At 36.6% G+C, this 12,975-nt stretch overlaps 1 protein-coding gene across 1 annotated transcript in view; it reads left to right on the forward strand.

The window, feature by feature from the left end:
* DNAH5 (dynein, axonemal, heavy chain 5) overlaps positions 1–12,975 on the forward strand; it is a 135,051-nt gene that overhangs the window by 39,288 nt on the left and 82,788 nt on the right. The window contains 11 exon segments of the mRNA XM_009883744.1: positions 135–259; positions 1,750–1,951; positions 2,444–2,679; positions 4,848–5,066; positions 5,796–5,858; positions 7,077–7,315; positions 8,569–8,809; positions 9,276–9,475; positions 10,287–10,440; positions 11,161–11,324; positions 12,198–12,354. Coding sequence (XP_009882046.1) covers positions 135–259; positions 1,750–1,951; positions 2,444–2,679; positions 4,848–5,066; positions 5,796–5,858; positions 7,077–7,315; positions 8,569–8,809; positions 9,276–9,475; positions 10,287–10,440; positions 11,161–11,324; positions 12,198–12,354 — 2,000 coding nt within the window.

The following is a 12,975-nucleotide window of genomic DNA, read 5'->3' on the forward strand; positions in this document are numbered from 1 at the left end:
CTTAACTTTAAAATATATGCTTACTGAAAAATAGGTCATTAGTTTTTGTCTGTAGGAATTTGCTTGGCCTAAACAATATTTCTGTCCTAAAACTGCTTTTGTATTTGGCTCTGCCTTTATAGATAGTGTGTCAGACGCAGAATCGCTCAGTTTGTCCGATCCAGTGCAAAGCCAGAACTACTTCAAGAGCGTTTCAGAGAACAAAGACATTATTAAATTAGTATCTTTACTCAGCACTGCTATTAACTCTACAAAAAGGGTAAGACAATCGAGATGTTAATTTACTATCACTATCCAAGGGATATTATTGTATTACTTTTAATATCCTTGAGCAATAAGGGTAGGCTTTTAAAGCAGTAATTAAATATATGAATGAAAAGTGTAGGATGGTGGATGGAAAACACATAACTGCAAATTTGAAAATATACTTTGAAAGTGTAACATGGGTTAAGTGTCCTCTGCTCAAAAATTTATGAGGTTTTGAATATTACATGAAGTAAAACTTAGGTCTGATTAAAAACATACCTCCAATTGGTAAAACGTCATAAAAAACTCTAGGTATAGTTGTGTGTAGTTAATATAGAACTGGTAGTAATTGTACAAGTGTGTTAAATACAGTTTTATTCACACAGGAATTCTTATGAAGCCAGCATGACTTCTGGCCCATTATGAAAAGTTTATGAAAGTTTTTGGAAGGAAACTAGCTGTCAGCTTGGCATTTGTAAATACTGCATAGGATTTGCTACTGGAGGTTAGGAGATAGCTTAAGGGATATGTGTTATTTCTTTGCCCTTTTCTTATTCTATGCACTCTCTAGTAAACTGTAGGTATTGAACTGATATTTCTTCGGGGAACTCTGCGTCATTTCCCCCTGGGGCTAGTCCAACCTTACAATGAAGCCTTGCCAGGCGGAATTTTTCAATTCAAAGCCTTGTAACTTCAGTGGTACTAAGGCATAACTAGCACATCGACATACAGGCTTGTGCTGAAGACTAAGGTGCAGTCAATAACGTTGGATAGTTATCTGGGTATTTTGATAGTATTTTGTAATTAGAAACTTTTATCATTTAGCCAGGTTTAAATGCCTGCAAGCATTATGTTTATCATAAGTCATGATGTGAATTATCTCTCGTAGCAGTCACCTCTCATTTACTTTTTTAATCAGCTGAAGTGATGATGATTTAACTTTGTTTGATGTTTTCCTGAACTCCTGAGAACCAGAAAAATAATTCTGTTGGACGCTCCTTAAATGATATTCAAATAAAAGATACCTGAATTGAGTGTAGAATTTAAAGTTAACCCCACCGATGTCATACATGTAAAAAAAATTCTCATGACATCACTATCTAAGAACGAATGGAGTTACTGCTGTTCTTGTTATGTTGGGCCCTGGACCTCAGGTTTCAAGGGGTAGGGAAGGACAAGTGTACTGTATCCTAGTCTTAAAGGAGTATTTTACTTCCCACTACTTCCTAGGATTTTATTGACTGAAGAATCACTTCATTGGGAAATACTGTAACTGATGTGACAAATCGAATGTGATTAGCATACAGTTCCTGGCAAGGTTTGTGATTGCTAATGGAACTTGCTTTAGCATAAATTTACCAGCAGACTTCTGTTTAGTGAGGTGATGCAGCCTCCTCCACTATGGAGTTCTTAATGTATTCTAATGAGCAGATGCTAAGAAATTACATGTATGCTATACACATAATGCTTAGAAACTTCCTTTGAACATCTAATGTGTTTCAGGAAGTTCTTGCAGCTTTGGAGAGTTTTAGTGGTTACCACCATATATGGCAGAGAGACAAGGAGGAAACCATTGATAAATTAATGCTGGGAAACCCATTACTCTCTGAATTTGAATCTGAAATTCTGCATTTCCGAGGCTTGGAGCTGAAAATCAATTCAGAGCCTGAATACATCTGCGTGGGAGCTATTGCACTGTATACTGGTAGAGTCCAGCTTTCCACTTCTCTTTAGACAAATACTTTCTGACTCCTGTAGGAAGGGGAGATGCTGCTTGGTTTTGAATGGGTGGACTAGGGTAAAGATGGAAAGGAGAAAGAGAAAGAATGGCTGTTTGCTGTTTTGATTGTAAATGCATGCAAACAGAACACTAATACCTCATTTGTTAGGGATGTGTAGGACAGAAAAGTGTATAATGATGTGCAAACAAGATGAGAAGTGTGACATCCAGCATCATCTTTCCAGGAGGAAAGATGGTATATTCTGAGAGGATTAGGAGGAAAACAATCCTGAATTGCAAGCAATCCTATAAACCACTCAAGGGTGTCAATGTGATTTCATCTTGTCTGTATGTGGATGGTTAGATTGAAAAACTAGAACTGCAAGTGAAGACAATACGTATTGAAGAAAGATTAACAGTGCGTCTTAAAAAATGTCTACAATATCTAAATATCTATTCATTGTTCAATGTTTTTAGCTGATCTGAAGCTAGCACTGAGAGCAGAAATCAAAGCCTGGATGACTTTGCTGGGGTGTCATTGTAATAAGAAGTATCGAACAGAGATGGAAGCAATTTTCACTTTTATAGAGGAAACTGGCAAGAAGCTAAATCGTCGCATCAAGGATCTGGATGATATAAGAACAGCCATGTCAGCTTTAAAAGAGATCAGAGAACTACAGATCTCCATAGATTCTCAAGTTGGGCCCATTGAGGTAGTTAACAGGAATGTTGCATGTATGGGTACTGTTTCAACAGAGCACTTATTTTCTGGGTTAAAGCTTAACAGTGGCCTTTGAAAAGGTATGATTTCAGATGTCTTAAATGTTGGGTGCCAGACCTGTTGTGTTAGTGTAAACCTTTTTTGCATGGAACTCCGATTTGGAAAAATGTAAACTTGATGAGGCAAGAGGTGGTTTGGTGACTAGTGCAGAAATTGAGAGATTTAGGTAAGAGGAAGATGAGAATACAGATATTTAATGCAAGAAGGCTTTTGGTACTTTGTGGAAGAAGTCTGTGTATCAAAAGCATTGATTTTTCCTCTTTGTTTTTTGTTGTGTTGTTGTTTCTTTTTTTTTTTTTTTAGCTTAGCCTACAGAAGAGGAGAAAGTTAATGTTAGGCAGATTGTATCAGAGTGCGTGAGAGTGATTGTTTTATCAGCTATATTGTGGGTTGAAATAAACATAAACAATTGACTTCCTTAAAGAAGTTCACTTACCAGAGTATATTTATTGAACATCTGACAAGGTAGGGGCTTCTGGTCACTGGCAGAATTAAAAAATAGATAGTAACTGTTTCTCTGCTTTTGTAACTGGAGGATGGATTTAAGAATACTATAGTTTGGCAAAATGCACCATTGATTAGCCATTCAGTAGAATTTTTTTTTTTCTTCTTAAGGCATGTTCATGCTTCCAGATTGCCCATAATTTTATTGTCAGGGTTGTGTCCTTATTGTTTGAAATTAAAGTAACTTAACACAGAATTCTTATCTGCCAAATACTGACCAATCTAATATTCTTTTGGAGATACAAAAACTGTATTTGCTGTCAGGCAGATGTCTCACACCTGTGTTTTCTCTGAGCTGAGGTACATTATGGAATGCAGTATGTACTCATATGAGCAAATAATGGAAATAAGCATGGATCCCTTCCATATTCCACAGAATACAGCTAAGGAGGAATGTATCTCGCAGCCTTAGAAGCTGTGAGGGTCTCCCTACTTGTGTGAAGAAGCAAAAATAGGACAAGTAGTTTATGGTGAAAAGCAAAGTATATTGGCAGCTGGAACCTTCTGTAAAATTGTCATAGGTAATGGGGTTTCTTAGGAGGTGACATTTTGGTAGGTCCTGCTGAGACCTATCTTGTTTTGCCATATTATGTGGAGACAAGGCAAAGGCTGTGGTAGCCAAGGATTCCTAAGCTTCCAATTCTACAAGTAGGAGCCTCGAGTCCCTGGGCACAAGGATTCATGCTTCATATTTTTGAAAGAGGTTGACATATTTTCCACACAGTTGGGTGGCAGAAAGATAGTTATGTTTTCATTTGTTGCAATTTGTCTGCAATTTGATCAAACTGGAAAATGTAAATGATTCCACTTTATACAAAAATTTTCAGATGAAACTCTTATGCTGCAAGATTCATTGCTACCTTATGCTATGCTAATTTACACTAAGTGAATTTCATTTGTGTTTTTGTGAAACTTGACTAAGGGTTTCAGTATGGGGAGTGTTTATACATTGGTGGTACATCAGTGTTTTGAGAAAACAAAGGACCATTAAGTCGATTTTTAAGTAGATTCCTCATTTTGAATGATGAATAGTTATAACATTTGAAATAGTCGAAACATATTAGTTGTGGTAACTTTTAATGCGTTTTTTAAATTCTTTTTGGTTGAAAACATAAAGTAGGGCTTAAAGGTCTTTATGGAATAGAAATTTGTTTGCTTTGCTTACTTGAAAGCCCCTACTTAGAGGTTTTCTCATGGCTCACCTCCCATAATATTCAGCTTGGGTCATAGCAGATAACTGAAGACATGGATGAGAAAAACATTCTCATTAAAATTAAACGAAAACCTGTAGACTTAAGGAGTAGTTTAACTGGAAATAGTTTTTTTAGAGAGGCAGATTACACTAGGGCAAATAATCTATCAGAAAGCAGAATGCTATGTGAAAGGTAAGGAGGTTAAGGGGAACTAACTAGTTTTAATTTTGATGTTTCTTCCAGTTTGGTATTGGTTTGCCACATTGTGATAATTGCTATGCAAAAGGAACAATTTTTCTAACAAATCATCTTTGTTCTTAAAAATTATAAATGTTAGCACAAATATATTTGTAAAATTAACTTCAGTTACCATTTTGTGTATCTTCATCTAACCTTCTGACAGGAATCCTATGCTATGTTAAACAAATACGATCTACTTGTGGCCAAGGAAGAGACAGAGAAGGTGGACACTTTGCACTACAGTTGGGAAAAACTGCTAGTCCGTGCAAATGAAGTGCAGAATGAGCTCATTGCTTTGCAGCCAAACTTCAGAGGAGAGCTTATTAGCACTGTGAAGACTTTTGCTGAAGACTGTGCACAGTTCTATTCAGATTATGACCAGGCAAGTGGTCTTTTTGTGGTCTACATTTGTGGTGTACTGTATTAGAGGAGTTTTTGAGGAGTAGTGGGAGCATGGAAAGATTGTGGAGTTGACTAATTAATGGGATGTGTCTCTACTGTCTGAAGAATATCTTTATCCTTGTCAATGCGGTATTTGAGTTTCAGTGCAGGGCAGGCTTTCGTTATTTTTTGTATGTGACCAAATTATGTAATGCTGGTAGTCAGCTCTTAAAGATTAAGACTTGAGACACTCAGCGTTATGATAAACAGCTAGTTAGCATGAGCAAATGTGAAGATTTGGATGAATGAGAAATTATGTTAGAATGTAAGAAGCGTTTTCTGATGTTGGATACAAGTTCAAATGACTTAAGCTCTTATATTCTTTCTCAGTATAATATAAATGAGTCAAGCTGAACCAGTCTTGTATCATCTTCTACGTAATGCTGATTTTTACTTGAAAAAGGAGCTACCATTGCCTAGCTTTTACACTATTATGAAAACTTCTGTATTAAAAAGGAGATTAATTGCCTCTTCATGTGTTTGTTTGTTTTAGAATGAAGTGCTTGTTCTATTGTGTGATCTCTTGGTTCAGTTGTTACCTGATGTATGGATGGAATCCTGCAGCCGCAAAAATGTTTGAATTTAGCGTTTAGAAAATGCTGATTAGAAATAAGTTGTGTCTATTTTCACACTCTAATTTAACATTTTTTTTTTATTTTTTATTTTTTAGAATGGGCCAATGGTGGTTGGTTTAGAGCCTCATGAAGCCAGTGACAGGCTTACTATGTTTCAGGTACTCTTAATTCTAAGACATTGCTTAATACTTAGAATCATAGAATCGTCTAGGTTGGAAGGGACCTTTGAAATCGAGTCCAACCATCAACCTAACACTGCCAAAACTACCACTAAACCGTATCGCTAAGCACCACATCTACCTGTCTTTTAAATACCTCCAGCAATTCCACCACTTCCCTGGGCAGCCTGTTCCAATGTTTGATAACCGTTTTGATTAAGAAATTTTTCCTAATATCCAATCTAAATCTTCCCTGGTGTAACTTATTGCAAGTAAACTAACACCTGAAGACTCTGAGAATGAGTCATAGTAGATGAACTAATTTTCGTTGATACACGTGGTTACTGTTTGGGCAAAGTCTGTTTTAACTTAATTATAGCTAAGTTGGTATTTTTTCTATGCGTTAACAAGGAATGCTGATTAAAAGTATGTTTTTTAGGAGCTAAGAAAAAGGTTGCAGAGATAATGAATAGTAACTACTAGATTCAAGTATCCTGATGAGAGCATACTCTCAAGTTTAGTGTATTTGGCTATAGGCAGTGCTTGCTTTCATTACTGTGTCTTTTCCTCATGAATGCAATTCTGTCCAATCTTTTTCTCCTCACCTCTTTTTTTTTTTCTAAATAATATTAAAGATTTCCAATTAAACTGATTTTTTTTTTTTTTCCCCAGTCAAAATGTTTCTTTGTACTACGGTTAATTTTCGTTCCTGTAATGATGACTTTGAATGGGTTTCCTTTTCCCATAGTGCTATTCATTTGGCTTTCTACTATGATTCCTCAGTTATATTGCAATTGACATTAACATTTTGGGGTTTTTTTCTGCTTAAATAGTAGTAATTCTTACTTCAGCCCTTCAATAAAAGAATTGCAGAGCATACTTAGAGAGGTAGAGTGTGCTACATCCACCTTTATTTGCTTTGCATGTCATGCTCCACCTCTTTCAAGTGCAAACTTAGCATATATTGTTCTATCACTGTGCCACTTGGAGTAAATGGCCTCCCTGTCAACTTCTAAGTATGTGCCTCTGAGCTCACTAAAAGTTACTTTTCTCATGAAAATTATTGACAAAACTATTGACAGTGTAAATTGTTCGTATCTGCTGTATATCTTTCTAGTATTTACTAGGTTTTAATCACTAATGCAGCTCTAAGTGTAATGCCAGATCTTGAATGTTTAGTTATTTACTTTTATTTAATTTAATCTTTTTCTTTCTTAGAATCGATTTGACAATCTCTTTCGGAAATACATTTCTTGTACTGGTGGGGAAGATCTTTTTGGTTTGCCTGTTACTCAGTATCCTCAGCTGCTTGAAATAAAGAAGCAACTGAATCTGTTACAGAAACTCTATAATCTATATAACAATGTCATTGACACAGTCAGTGGCTACTATGATATTCTTTGGTCAGAATTAGACACTGGAAAAATTAACAATGAACTTCTGGAGTTTCAGAACAGGTGAGAAACTGATGCTGTGGTAAAGATGCCTAAAATACTTTTGTTACTTCTTAAATACAATTGGTTAGCACTCTGAGCATGTATTTGTTCATTGAAACATGAAAAATGTGAATTTCAAGAGAAAAATATATCCGTTGCCAACTTCATAAAATAAAGGAGCCAGTTTAGACTCTAAATGTTAAGGATTATTTTTCCTTAAAGAACTTCTTGGTTATTATTTTTTTTTAAAATAAGTTTGGAATATATGTTAAAATTTCTGTCTATTTTGTTCATGAAAGGAAATTTCACTTGTTTGTTGTAGTATTATTATTCATGAGAGAAACATTCACCCTTGATGTCTAAGGCAATTTAGTGAATTGCTGAATGGTTTTCCTATAAAATGGGATATATTGCGTGCATAGAAGCTGAACAGGTTTTTACTAGAGCTCAGAGCAGTGTGTAACATGAGCCTTACCAAAAGATGAAAACAAGATGTAAAATGGTTCCCTTGTTTTTGAAGATTGCTTGGACAACTTGTATTAGAATTATGCAGCAACACTCATAGAAGCTGAGCTTTTCACCAGATGCTCTTTAGGGGGAGCCTGTAGGTGCCTGCCCAGCTATTAGTCAATGAAATGAAATCAGCGAGGATGATCTGAGGGCTGGAGCACATGTTCTATGAGGAGAGGCTGAGAGAGTTGGGGCTGTTCAGCCTGGAGAAGAGAAGGTTCCAGGGAGATCTTATTGCGTCCTTCCCGTACATAAAAAGGGCCTACAGGAGAGCTGGGGAAGGACTTTTTACTAGGGCATGTAGCAATAGGACGAGGGGGAATGGCTATAAACTGGAAGAGAGCAGGTTTAGATTAAACATTAGGAAGAAGTTTTTCACTATGAGGGTGGTGAGGCACTGGTACAGGTTGCCTGCAGAGGTTGTTGAGGCCCCATCCCTGGAGGTGTTCAAGGCCAGGCTGGATGTGGCCTTGGGCAACCTGGTCTAGTGGGAGGTGTCCCTGCCTATGGCAGAGGGGTTGGAACTCGATCTTCAAGGTCCTTTCCAACCTAAACCATTCTATGATTCTGTGAAACAGACTGGAAACAGTTTTTTTCACATGCAGAATTACATGCAGAATCTTCAAAATACAGATAACCTGAATTTAGAAGATACGCAGTCTGCTGTTAAAACCATATATGGTTTTATGGGTTTTATGTGGTTAAATGGGTAATAGAAAGAATATTTGAAATTGTTTGAAAAAGCTTGCATTATTTTTATGTAGATGCCGTAAGCTTCCTCGTGGTGTGAAGGAATGGCAGGCCTTTTTTGACCTAAAGAAGACCATTGAGGACTTCAGTGAATGTTGCCCATTGCTTGAACGTATGTCAAGCAAAGCAATGATGCCTCGGCACTGGAAGCGGATTATGGATCTCACTGAACACAACTTTGATGTGGAAAGTGAAACATTCAAACTGAGGAATATAATGGAAGCTCCACTATTAAGATATAAAGAGGAAATAGAGGTATTGTGAAGGAAGGGAAATGGATGCATGAAATGAAATGATCTGCTAAAGTAGTATGTCAGTAACAGTAGTAAGAAGGAAAACAAACTATTTCTAAAGAAAGAATAGTGAAATGGACTATCACTTCAGCTTTCTGTATAAAATAATGACACAAATAGTGGTGCCAACTCCTCTTTTTTACATCATGCAACTTGGCCCAGGAGTTAATTTGGGAGGGTGCCTTGCTTTGCAACATTAATGATATGAAAGGTAATCACTGTGTTATATTTTTATTCCCCCCAAAGCTCGCCATATTGTGATGTGGTATACAGATTATTAGCTACGGTGTTTGTATGTCTGTATATCTTCCCACTTGACAAATAGTTGCTCACCACCCTTACTGGTGTTAAAGGAAATATAAATTAGATTTGTATACTGGAGACTTGAACCATTCAAAGCTTGTTTTGACATCCTATTTATTCAAAAGGATATCTGCATAAGTGCTGTGAAGGAGAGAGACATTGAGCAGAAGTTAAAACAAGTGATAGCTGAATGGGACAACAAAACATTTATCTTCGCAAACTTTAAAACCCGTGGGGAACTTCTTTTAAGAGGTGATAGCACATCAGAAACCATTGCTACCATGGAGGACAGCTTGATGATTCTTGGCTCTCTCATGAGTAACAGGTAACAGAAAAAGTGTGTGTGTGTGTAGATAAAAATATCAGCAAGAGGCTTTGTTTTATTGAGCAAATCTGTCTTTCACAGAGGAGGAAAATAGACATCTAGCTAAAAACTAAGAGCTTGCTTATCCTTGAACTGTTCATGGCCTAGTTCTTATTATCTGTATTCTTCCAATAAGTTCATTTGAAAGCATGTAGATGTGGTTCAAACCCTGAATAATTAAGTGGACAGTTTTCATTGTTGAAAAAAAGTGGTGATGAACATAAAGGGGAGCACTGCCTGGTTGTGGCAGGCATACTACAGGCATTACAGGCACTTCTACTCTACCCCCTGTGATAGGTCACTGCCTCTTGCTGAAGGTGCTGAAAATCCCAGTTAAAATGATCTTCAGTTTGTCTGGTTTCACATGCCAAGGCCCGCAGATAAAATAAGGAACACAGAACCTGATCATCAGGCAGATGTTCAAAAGCAAGAGTTCAGCTGATAAGGACCTCTGGGAGTCTTGCAGCTTTCAAGATGTTGCATAGTTCCTTTTTGAAACCACTTTACCTTAGAGTGAAATTGAAATCTCGCTCCTGTTCGGCTTCTGTTGGATCAGTGCTGTGCTACACACTATGTATACAAAGCAGTATGTTGGAGCTGATTTGGTTTATAGCTGCTAACTAGCTGAAGTGAGTCAAGTATAGGTTTCTATACTTTAAGTTGACAAAGATACAAGCAGCAAAATTATTCCTCATCCTTATGAATAATGTGCTGGCTTTCAAGAGACTTGCTTCCTTCTTGAAATAAAGCAAGTGTCTTCTTTTTATTTTAGATATAACACACCCTTCAAGACACAGATTCAGAAATGGGTGCACTATCTTTCCAACACAACAGATATCATTGAGAACTGGATGACTGTGCAGAACTTGTGGATTTATTTAGAAGCTGTTTTTGTTGGCGGTGACATAGCAAAGCAGCTTCCAAAGGTTTTCAGACATGCCTTTTTTCAGTTTGGTTTTCTACATTTTAAGAATATAACTTAACTGTGATGTCATAATTGATGTAAGATACGACATAATTGATGTCATAATTGAAGTAACATAAAAGTCATTTTTTTGGTACAAAACGAAACTAGACTTGCTAAGAAATTAGGTAAACAATGCCTACAGAAGTATTGTGTTAAAAAGAATAATAAAATTGTGTGAGCTACTTGATCTTTTTATGATTGTAAAATTATTAACCAATATGCGTTTGTGTTGTGCCTAGTGATAGCCTAGCCTAGTTCAGCTAGCTTAGTTGTACCTATCACACTAGGTTCTAGTACCTATGTTTTTTCTAGGAATCCTTACCTTAAACTTTCCTATGTAGCTTTTCAAATGAAAAATTAGCTTTAGTTTTTAGAAAAAAATCTTCAAATTTGAAGCATGCAATTCACGCATAATGAGTTTTCTGTCTTTTTCTCTAAGAATGTTTGAAAGAGAAAGTAGATAGCAGGTTTGACAGTCAAGTGTAAAATAAGCTGTATTGTGTAAGAAGAAAGATTTGTGTTTTTCCAAGCTGAAAGATCTTTAGAAGTTGGACAAAGGAATATTAGTGAGAAGATTACTGGTGAGATTACTGGGTGCTGATTCTGCAAGGAAATGCCTTTTCTCTCTTCTCCCTTCTTTCACCTCTTCCCTTCCACATTCATCATCATGTTTCAACAGGAAGCAAAGCGTTTCTCTAATATTGATAAATCCTGGGTGAGGATCATGATCCGAGCTCATGAAACACCTAATGTTGTTCAGTGCTGCATTGGAGATGAAATCATGGGGCAGCTACTACCACACTTACTAGAACAGCTTGAAATCTGTCAGAAATCACTCACAGGGTAAGATTACTACATCACCACAGTCTCGGGTGGATGGTTGTGAATTGTGTAACTGGGGAAAGAGCAATTGCTTGAGTACTGTGCCACAGACTTTGCAAAGATCATATTCTTATTCTGCTATGAGTTCGGTTGAACTGAGCAAAAAAGTTAGCAGGATGAAAAAACACCTCCAAAGAAACTGCTACTGACTCACTGAGAAGTATTTGAGTTGTGACTAAGCTGTCAATCACTGTCTATCTCTGTTCAAACCAAGGCTTGTTTCAGCCTAGTTTCAATCCAGAAGGCAGTCTCAGTCTGTATGTCCTGTTCAGATCCTTCACGCATCTGGGACAAATTCACCATGAGACACTTAAATATCAAGTAACAGACTTAATGTAAAAACATTTTATTTTGGTTTAGCTTCTTTTCTTTTTACTGGTGCTTATATTATAGCAAATAGTAAATCTTTTCAATGAAATTGTTTCTGATGCTGAAAGAGTAGCCTTAAAGCAAGTGCTTAACATGAAGGTATGATGGATAAGAATTGTTGTCATTGCCACTGCTAAAATTTGCAATAATACATTGTGCGAAATGCCACCTTTAAAGAGGAAAGGATGTATAAATTAACCTAGTTCTCTTACAATTTGCCCACCCCTTCGCCAATTTCTTTTTTTTTTTTTTTTTTTCCCCCAACTGGTTTGCTTGCAGGGGTTTATGTTACGGAAAGAAAAATGGAGCTTGGAAGTTGTCGGTGTTAGCTGGTAGTTGGAGCTGTGTGAGCAGATGAGGGTCACTTAATATGGGACAATGTTAAAAGCTCAACAGGAGGAATGGTAAGCATGGCATTAGGCAGTTTGCATCATCACAGATATATCAGCTCCTTGGAAAACACAGGTACCTGGAGAAAAAGCGCCTCCTATTTCCACGATTCTTCTTTGTGTCAGATCCTGCTCTCTTAGAAATTCTTGGCCAAGCATCAGATTCTCACAATATACAGGCACATCTGCTGAATGTCTTTGACAACATTAAAACTGTCAGGTTCCATGAAAGGGTATGTACTGCCCACACCTCAGTGTTATGTTCTTTCAAATTAACAATACGTAATACTTGTTAACTAAAAGTTGCTTAGGTGCATAGGGCATTCAGCTGTTTTACCAAGCTCATCAATTATTTGATGCTGCGTAGGCTTTCTTCATTTAAGATTTAGTTTCATATCCTCATTTACTTAATAGGAAAACTATCTAGAATAGGAAAACAAACAAAAATTTCCACCAGTGCTTAGGTTTCAGAAAAAAACACCCAGGTACTCAACTGTCTTCTGTGGCTTAATATAGGTTAGCATCCTCAGATAAGCTTCTGATTCTTTAGGAGCATATTTGTATCTTTAGATTGCCTGTATTTGTACTTTTTCGTTCATTGTTTGTGTGTAACAAAAAGTGTATCTAGTATCTCATCTGTTTCTGAGTTATCCTTGATATCCCTTCAAACATAGTGTTTGAAGAATAATTTTCTAATGCCCTTTACAAGAACAGATACAACAATTTTTTTTCCTGTGTATGAATATATTTTCTTAGAAATGTGCTACCTCCCTATGCATTTGAAATTCCTTTGATTGACCATGTTCCTTAACTTCTGTGTTTTTGTTATTTTTGATTGTAAAGCTGTAAATTTT

This window comes from Charadrius vociferus, unplaced genomic scaffold, assembly GCF_000708025.1.
Source record: "Charadrius vociferus isolate BGI_N301 unplaced genomic scaffold, ASM70802v2 scaffold103, whole genome shotgun sequence".
Taxonomy (NCBI): Eukaryota; Metazoa; Chordata; class Aves; order Charadriiformes; family Charadriidae; genus Charadrius; species Charadrius vociferus.